General features: G+C 38.1%; 1 protein-coding gene across 1 annotated transcript; it reads right to left on the bottom strand.

Moving 5' to 3' along the window:
• Positions 1 to 2802: 2802 nt before the first annotated feature.
• On the bottom strand, positions 2803 to 6141 carry pnx (posterior neuron-specific homeobox). Its single transcript, XM_058411220.1, has 2 exons — positions 5745 to 6141; positions 2803 to 4048 (listed from the first exon to the last, which is right to left on the bottom strand). The coding sequence occupies exons 1-2, from the start codon at positions 5881 to 5883 to the stop codon at positions 3603 to 3605; spliced, it is 585 nt and encodes a 194-aa protein (XP_058267203.1). The 5' UTR covers positions 5884 to 6141; the 3' UTR covers positions 2803 to 3602.
• Between the last annotated feature and the right edge of the window lie 3031 nt (positions 6142 to 9172).

Here is a 9172-nt window from a genome sequence, read left to right on the forward strand (position 1 = left end):
GCTTGTTTCCATGCTGGATGTTTTTTTTTTTTCCACTATCCACCCCCACTAACCATAGTGTCTTAAATTCCAAGGACTTTTTCTCCTCACAGAAAACCAAACCTCATGCAGTTAAAATTCCCATATAACACCAGAGACAAATGGGACTATTTATTTGTAATGGAGTGCAGAAATAAATGACTTTATTGGATTCAGTGGATATTTCTAATCAGCCTGGCAAACCCAAACTAGAAAGCCACGGTGTGTTATTATAGGCAAAAACCTAGAATGTAGAAAGACAATCATGAGAGGTCTTTAATGAAAAGTAAGCGTGATAAACTGAGAAGCTGGATTTCTTCTAAAAACTTTCTTTCAGACTTCTGCTGTTTGTCTCTTTCTGTCATCTGTACTTTAATCAAATGTTGTTTGCTAAGTCTATTATCTTTTTTTTCCCCCTCAAAGGCATTTTTAAACATCAACAATTGAAAAAGTTATGTAACCCATGCTGCTTTATTATACCCAATGTTTTAATTTCACATGCACCTTCTCACTCACTGCTCATGCTGTGTTACAGATCTGTCATTGACTTAACTCTTTATAGCAGAGGCCAAAAAATGGAATTTGCACCTCTTTTGGTTGTGTCCATGTTCAGCAGTGAATGCCTTTGTCAGGTCACACTCCACAGTCTTGATTAATGTGTAAAAAAAATTATACACTCAGGACTTTAAGAAATTGTAGTTTTTTATAAATAAGTTTTTTTTGTTTGTTTCTACCTAGCCTACTTGGGTCAATATATTCATAGAAAAGTTTCAAAAAAACTAAAACAGTTTGTTTTTCTCAAATAAATATTGCTAACTTTAAAATAAATGGTGATATCACCATTTTCTGCTCTCTGAGATGCCCCAAGTGCTGAAAGCATCTAATATTTGACCCACTAAAATTTTGTGTAAGGTTAAAACACATGCACAGAGCCTCACAGTAAAAACCAACAGTGTCCTGACTAATTTTATGTCAGACTATCATTTATTTGTTTACACTGATTGAAAACATTTTATAATATTTAGTCGAATTCCAGTGTACTGGGGTAAATTATCTCCTGGGGGCATTTCATTAAGTGTAAAGATTTCACATGACTGTAAATGATAAGCTGCATGAATCTACAGTCTGGGCTTGAAAGAAATCAGCCCCAGCCTTGATCTGCGTATTTTTTCTTATCGATGTTAGAATTGTTTTGTTTATGGTTTCACAAAAATCCACATTCCTTTTTTAGAAAAAACAAAGGGGACATTGCACTCTAGTTAAATCATGCAGACTCGTCTGGTTTGGTCAAAACAGAGTGCACGGTCATCTGGTTCCTAATAAAAAAGCTCCTTTAAGACATCATGTGACTTGCAAATCACATGTATAGCAGATAGGATGTTAGAATCCAGCCAGGATCTTTGGAGAATACGGGTCCAGGGTTTTTAAAGGACACGATTCATCCTGCTGCTTAAAACGTAGTGGTTCCCAGCAGAGAATGCAGCTGAGAAGTTTTTTTTTTAAATTAGGGGAATTCATTTGGCCAGATCCATTACGTAATTCAAGACAGAGCCATTAATCCTGTGCGCTGAGATAACACCATTCCTGTGCTCCTCTGCTGCTTTTAATTTAGAGGGTGAAAGTCTGTCTCAGTTTCAGTTTGACTGGCGCAAGATAGAATGAACAGATGCTCCCTGATTTATATTATACAGAGGAAATGCTGTGACTATTATTATACTGCAAGTATATTTTATCGAGTTTAGCTGTGACACCATCTCAGGAGCTGTTTTAAGACGAACTTGAAGTATCCCACCATAAGAGATAAAAATGTACTTTTCTGACTATAGCCAAATGTTTGTGGACACCTGATTCACTGCAATTTTCTAGAATGTCTTTGTATACTGTAGTATTAGTATTATACTGTAGTATTCCTTCATTCAAGAACAACTAAGCAGCTTAGTCTTGTTCCAGCAAGAACACGTGGAAGAACCCGAGTATCTTGCACAGCCTGACCTCAGCTTCCGGATAAACTGGAACACAGACGCCAATCCGGACATCAGTGCCTGACTTCACTAATACTTCTGAGGCAGAATGAGCACACAGCCACAATCCAAAATCTTGCGAAAAACCTTTTCAGAAGAGTTGAGGCTATTAACAGCTACAAAGAGTGTGTGTGGGGGTGCAAATAAATCTGTAATGGTATGTTCAAACACTGAGCGTCATGGTCAGGTGACCATAAACTTTTGGCCATGTAGAGTATATTATATAAACCACTTACAGACTCTTTGCACAACCTTGGAAAGGCATTGAAGTTATCGATGTCACTGGCAAGGCAGCTGAAGTTAATAAAAGCCATGTGTTAAGATTGCAGACAGATGTGGTCCTCCTGTTTTCATCTGGAATCATTTCAAACATCTTTTTTTCCCCCGTCCTTTCTTATTTCGTGTGCTGAAACGGCTTGACTACTTCTAGTGATATCCTGTCTGTCTCGACGATCTGCTCTCCATATGGGCATCTCCCTCTTTGTCTTTCTCCCCCTCCCTCTCACTCTCCCTCTCTCTCGCTTTCTCTCTCCCTCTCTGTCCCCCTCCCTCTCTCTCTCTCTCTCTCTCTCTCTCTCTCTCTCTCTCTCTCTCTCTCTCCCCCATTACTAACTTCAGAACTATATAGTTCCATAAAGTGTTTTTATTATTTTATTAAATTTTATTCACAAGTAATATACACTTAAAAAAACACATGATATCAGGTTTTAGATGTCAAATGAGAAATAAACATCTGAATGCAAAAATATACATTTTAATGTATTTTTTTAAGAAATAAAATGCACAAACTCCCTTGCAAAATATTTCAACATAATTAAAAACATGACATAAATATGCAAATTAAACTCATAAATATTTCATGACATTTAAATACACAGATTAATGATATTAACTTCCTGTAAAGTTGAAAAGAAATGACCTTATGCAACCTTCCTTGATCAGGCTCGTCAATTTGTTTTCCACGTTCAGTAAACTACCCATGGCGTTACGACTTATTTACTGATTTGTTTCTAAGGAAATCAAAACTACGCAAATGTTCAATTTAGCACACAGAGCATCATCCCAAACTTCAGGTAAATTCAAGTGATGTGGGACATCGCGAGTCGTTTTGGAAGATCAGGTTTTATCAACAACCACATTTGTGAATAAATCGTTGCCATAACACTTTTGATAGGTCCTATATCAAATAATTGAAATTCAGAGCAAAATAAATTGTGCTATTTTTTTATCAAAATATTACCTGAAGAAAATGCTTTATGGAACATGCCATATGTTTGAGGGGTTATGGAGATGTTTGGTTTCAGTGAGACCTAAAATAAATTGTAAATTTAAAAAAATTACTAATGTACTACTTGCCTATATTCTGTGTTCTAGCTCCCATTTGTGTAATATTAGCTAGCCCAGCTAAGACTAGTTTGAATGCTAACTGCTAATAATACACCTGTTAGCCCAGACCACGGCGAACAATGGAATACATAATCCGAATTCAGTCTTTTCAAAAAGAAAAAAAATCCATTCAAAGAGTCGCTGAAAAGGAAAGTTGGTTGAGAGTCAAATCTGGTTTCAAAGCAGTGTAAGTGCAGGATAAGCGCTCAGAAGGTTCCGTGCCGAGTAGAAGTGCACTGGACTCGACCTGTTGCAGGAGGCACCACCGAGTGCCAGTGTGGTCGGTACAACCACCGGTGCTAACGTGGCGCACTGGTACAGCTCCTCCAGCTCTCGTCCCTCTTGCTCCTTCTTCCACTTGGTGCGCCTGTTCTGAAACCAGATCTTGACCTGTGTCTCGGACAGCTCCAGAGCCTTGGCGATGACGTGGCGCTCAAACACCGACAAATAGTGGCTGCTCTGGAAGCTGCGCTCGAGCACATGCAGTTGGTCCAGAGTGAACGCTGTGCGCATGCGCCGACCCTTGACTTTAGCTTTACCGCCGATGCGAGGGCCTTCCTTCGTTTCTGTGCCTGCTGAAACTTCATCTGAGCCTTCAGCACTTTCATCACCGGATAATTCATCTGAAATGAAAACAGACAATACATGGTTGTAGTTATTTTTTTTAAATATAGAAATTAATTAAATACCATTCAATTCAATTTGTATTCACATTCTGCATATCTACTGATTTAGAGCTTTTTTTAAATCAGCTTTTTTTTTTTTATTCATACAGTATTTATATACTGAATTAACTCTCAGTCTTCCCTTGTGAGGGTTTGTGAACAAGTGAGAAATGCAGGCATTAGTAAGAAGACAAAATCTGGTCCACATATAATACGTTATAAAGGATTTCTACTATTATGAATCGGTGATACAGGGTAAAGAAGCCATTTGTTTATTTCCTTTGAGACGGTCATCCTGGGCACGGGTTATCACGTGATCAGAACTGACTCAGGCCCTTTGTCTCTAATGATGCTCTAAATCCTGTGATTTGCAAAGTAAAAATGCCTCGTGCATCAAGTCCTCTCAAGTCCTTGAGAGTGCATCAATCTCAAAAACAGGCAGTTTCAGACAACCGCTTTAACATATACAGGAATCCTAAACACCCATGTGAATGTTGCTATGTTAGAAATGACTAACAAACTTGCACCTAGGCTGCAGCATGGTGTTTGGTATTTTTTTTTCCCTTCTCCATTCTAAACCTACAGTTTGCAGGAGCAGCCAGCTGATGGTGTTTTGCATTCTCACACGTTTTAGCTTTGTCAGTCACAAACAGCCACTAGGAAAATTAAGCTGCGCCTTCTGCCGTAGATGAGGCAGTTTCCCATTTGTTTTCTGTGTTTTTGAAGAATAAGCAACGACAGGAGATATCGGCAGTTCTAATAGGCTATATATAAATATTATTAAGTTTATTATCACTAACCAGCAAATCCTGCAAAACCTTTAGCGTGTTCAGGAATAAAGGGATCGACCTGGACTTTTTTTTGTTGCTATGGTGGTACCATCATTTTTGTGCATCTTTTACCTAAGAAGATGAACGTGGTGTATCTGTAAGACCACTGTCTTTATGAATGAATTATTTTAAAAAGGTACATCTTCAAGTAAACAATACACACTAAACGTATTGAACATGGGCCCTTTGTACGTAACTGACGCGTAAAAGCACATGCGGAAAAGTTTCACAAGGGATCCTTTGGCTGTACGTCACAAACTCCTCAGGATACCCCAGAGGTTCCTGTATCAGAACCACAGGCACACGTGCTCAAAAATAATGGCACCAAACTGTCATTCTCCTTTCTGTTTCATACCTTTAGTAGTCTGTGAATGTGTTTTTATCTAGCAAAGTGCATATGGTGTACCATGACTTTGAGTAAAGCTAGATAACTGAGTTGCAATGATTTAGTTACATTATATTCACAGTTCCAGGTCAAAGATACAAGAGATGTACAGTTGATTGCATCTGCGAAAAGGCGAACTTGCGAAATGTTTTTTGTTTTTTTCTAGTTATTTTAAGTCCTGACGGATCCCTGAGATTTGAAAGTGTTTATTTCTTCTAACATTTCATTCTAATCGTTTGAAGTAAATCATTTAACAGAAAGTTTGTGTTTGGAGGAATCACTGAAACCCATTAAATTTGTGGATTTGGGGACATGTACGCTCAAATGTGCCCTCTTGTGGGCTCTGTATTCAAATAAAAACACTAATTAAAAAAAAGTGAGATGTTACCTGTACCTTCAGTTGCTATTAAATGAATAGATAAATAAATAATCAACTCACCGCAGATTCTCTTGTTTGTGTAGTCGGAAAGTTTGTCACTTTGCGCATCCCGATGCCTTCCTGTGAATTTCGAGGGATCTAGGATGTCGGCGATGGAAAAAGAAGAAATCCGCTGAGGTTTTCCCGTTTCTTGTTGCATATTCACGGACACTCTCTCAGGGAACTAACTCGGAAACTGCCAGACGTAAAGGTCGGAGTGAGGAGTGACAGGGAAAGCCGTGCTTGTGTCCTCGCCCTTTACAACTTGGACCAATCCTCGCGCATTTATACTGGCGGAACCCACGAGTCGCGCGCGTGTAGAAAAATTAACATTTATAAAGACTGGACTTGGACACACACACAAAAAAAAAAACTTCACCCAGAGCCCTGCTTCCCAAATGTCCTTACTCTCTTGTCATTACTATAAACAGCCCTCCCCCTTTCTCTTTCTCTCAACACAGGCATCTCTTATACTTTAAAATGCAAATGCTCACTTCGCAGCGGGTAACACGGCCTCGGACATTTATTACCCCGCATCTGGTTAAAATGTGCCCCTTTTCTTAAGGAGCGTGTAGTTTTTTTGTTGCGACCCTTGTCGTTATTTGCAATTGACTGATTTTACGACGGTACGGCGCGCGAGTGCTGGTTGTCATGGTAATTAATCGACTCTGCTGTAACTTGTCAGCAAGTGAGTAGGACTTGTGGTGCGTTCAACACTTTTTTTTTTCCACCACCACTCACAGAAAACACAGGAAAATGAAAATGTTTTGTTGAAGTTATGAATAATAAAACATGTTGTAATGTTTAGCCTTAACGCGGTATGTTAAGAAATTAACTTTTTTTTAACTGAAACTTACGTTTTTCAATTTTATTTGCACTGAACCCAAAGCAAAACTCTTTACAAATCCAGATATAGTCCTGGATCCCTAATGAGCAAGTGAGATGTAGCAATAATAAATGCATGTCTACCAAAGCAGAGCTTTCAACAGATAAATTACTAGTATAACAAATAGTATAAACAAATAAATATTAATAATAATAATAACAACAACAACAACAACAATAATAATAATAATAATAATAATAATAATAATAATAATAATAATAATTCAGTCTGCATGATTAGACTTGGCCCAAATTTATCTGTAAAAAAAGAAAGAAAGAAAAAGCCCTTGCGTGTCAGTCCAACAGATGCATGACCGTATCAAAATCGTTGTGTGTTCAGGTCAGTGTAGTGTTGTAAATAATCCCCAGCACCTCCAGAGGTGGTCTTGCCGTGGCAGATGCCAGAGTCCTCCCAGGTGTCAACACCAACTAAAGCACTGGTATTCGGAGAGCGAGGCTTAGCCGGCCCACCAGGACAATTAGCAGATGTCACGAGTTGTGCTGACCCTCGCTGACCTCCCTCTTTGTCTAGCTAGATGAGGGTTTAGAGTTTTGTCAGCAAGGGGCTAGCCAAGAGGAGTGTGCCTGAAGATCCTCACTTTTAAAACCTAATCACATTCTCCACAGGAGATGTGGGCTTGTAGAGTTAAACCACAAAAATTGATTAACCTTATTAACCTTGTTGTTAACCAAGCTCCTTTTGAGTTGAATGTGCCATTATTGTGTGAGCATAGAAGAATGTGGTGGGTCTGAAATAACTGTGGAAAGATTACATGAAACACTAAATTGGTCTCTTTTTTTGTTGTGGTTATTTTAGATTTTCTTAATGAAACAACCAAGAGACGGGGGCAAAAAAACTAGAGATTTATCATTTAAAATGTTAATTTATAAAAGTTTCTCTAAGGAAGGTGAATGAACGGAGGTGATACGACATCTAGTATCATATCATGCCTTTTTTAATGTATTGAAAATAGTATTGAATGTCATAAGAGTTATGTACTGTACTGTGATTAATCCTTAATGATACTTTGGATGTCTCTCTGGGCAATCTCTGTATTGTTTTCTTATCACAGATTGTTCTAAGTAAAACCCTTTAAGGACAATAAGCATCTAATGAACCATTAAAGAATCTGAGAAAAAAGGTGCAGTTATGATATTTTTTACTACTTGGAATCTTACACATTTGTATGAATCCCTAGTGAATAGGATCAAAGAGCAAAAGTCTGTTTCCATTTCGAAAAGCATTTGTTGCCATTACAATTAAACCCAAAAAACCCAACCTAAGGCATTACTATGGTTCCTTTTTTAACTTGATCACTTGATCACACGCTGCTCATACGAGCATTCTTTCTGTCCCAAGGAAATGATTCACTGTAAGACTATGATAATGTTTCTTGCATACATTTGGAAGTAAAACCACACCACTGTGTCATGCTGAGAGGTTAAACAGTGCCTTTTGAAGTGTTCATTCAGAAATAAAGTATGTAGGGGGCATTTCGTTACAGACTATAACAGTCCATCCCCCTCCGACATTGTCCACAAATCACAGATGGCCAACAATAGATCACAGAGGAAGACATGCAAACGGTCATGTATCCCAGCAATTGTCCCTGTATTCATCTGGCCACATTTTACATTCCGCAAAGAGGGTAATTACCCCGTTGGTCGTCTGGCTGCCACATTTAACAACAGTTGAAGTAATAAGTGCCATGTAATTTTTAAGAGAACAATGGCACTCGTAGTGGTAATAGATGTTTAAAGCACGTTCAACGGGTTTATGGGTCGTTTGTGGGCCGTGACATTTCAAGCCAGAATTCTGAATGGGGTTTGAGAAATAATATGAAAGTAGTCCTTTATATGTGAATTGCTTCGTGTTTGATAATTTTCTTCATCTTTGTTTCATAACATAACCGATTTTTGTCAAAAATGTAAATATAGTGTGTATTTTTTGTCCACACTGCTTCCTCTGTTTAGTTAAACGTAGTCCTAGTGAACTTTAAAAATAATTAATAACGGTTTTAGCTATAAGTCAAGATTCATGGATGAATAACGTAGATATATTGAGTAAAGAAATCCTGCTGCTTTTGACATGGTGACATGCTGGAAGAAAGCAGAGAGGAACATCACTGGGCTCTTACTGTGTTCCTAAAATATTTACTGTTGTATTATTTATCTGGGTTTTCTGGGTTAATGCTGCATGTTTTCATCTTCAGTGTAAGCTGGAATTTGAATCTAGCCAATGCCTTTCTGACAGGAGGCAATCATGTGACATTTGGCCACACCTTACTTACTGGCTTGTTGTTAGAACGGCACAATAGTGATGGAAATTTTTTTCTTGCCTCTTTTCACTGAGTCAGATAATTTGGTTTAGTCGACTCGCCCAAAAGAGTCGACTCTTCTTTTGACTCCCAAAAAGGTCTCTGGTATTTCCGCCACCTGTCAGTTGTTCTTGCTGTTTACTGTACACCACTATGTAATAAAATAAATAATTGTTCACTGTGTTATAGTTTGCATTGCACTTGCTGTATATATAAGAAACTATTTAAATATATGTAAACACAACA

Source organism: Hemibagrus wyckioides, linkage group LG16, assembly GCF_019097595.1.
Source record: "Hemibagrus wyckioides isolate EC202008001 linkage group LG16, SWU_Hwy_1.0, whole genome shotgun sequence".
Lineage (NCBI taxonomy): Eukaryota > Metazoa > Chordata > Actinopteri > Siluriformes > Bagridae > Hemibagrus > Hemibagrus wyckioides.

What these genes read in the sequence shown, in the direction of transcription:
- pnx (XM_058411220.1), bottom strand. Translation starts at nt 5,883, where the DNA reads ATGCAACAAGAAACGGGAAAACCTCAGCGGATTTCTTCTTTTTCCATC. An exon ending in CACAAACAAGAGAATCTGCG is followed by an intron (nt 4,049 to 5,744) that starts GTGAGTTGATTA and finishes TTTTCATTTCAG; the next exon opens with ATGAATTATCCGGTGATGAA.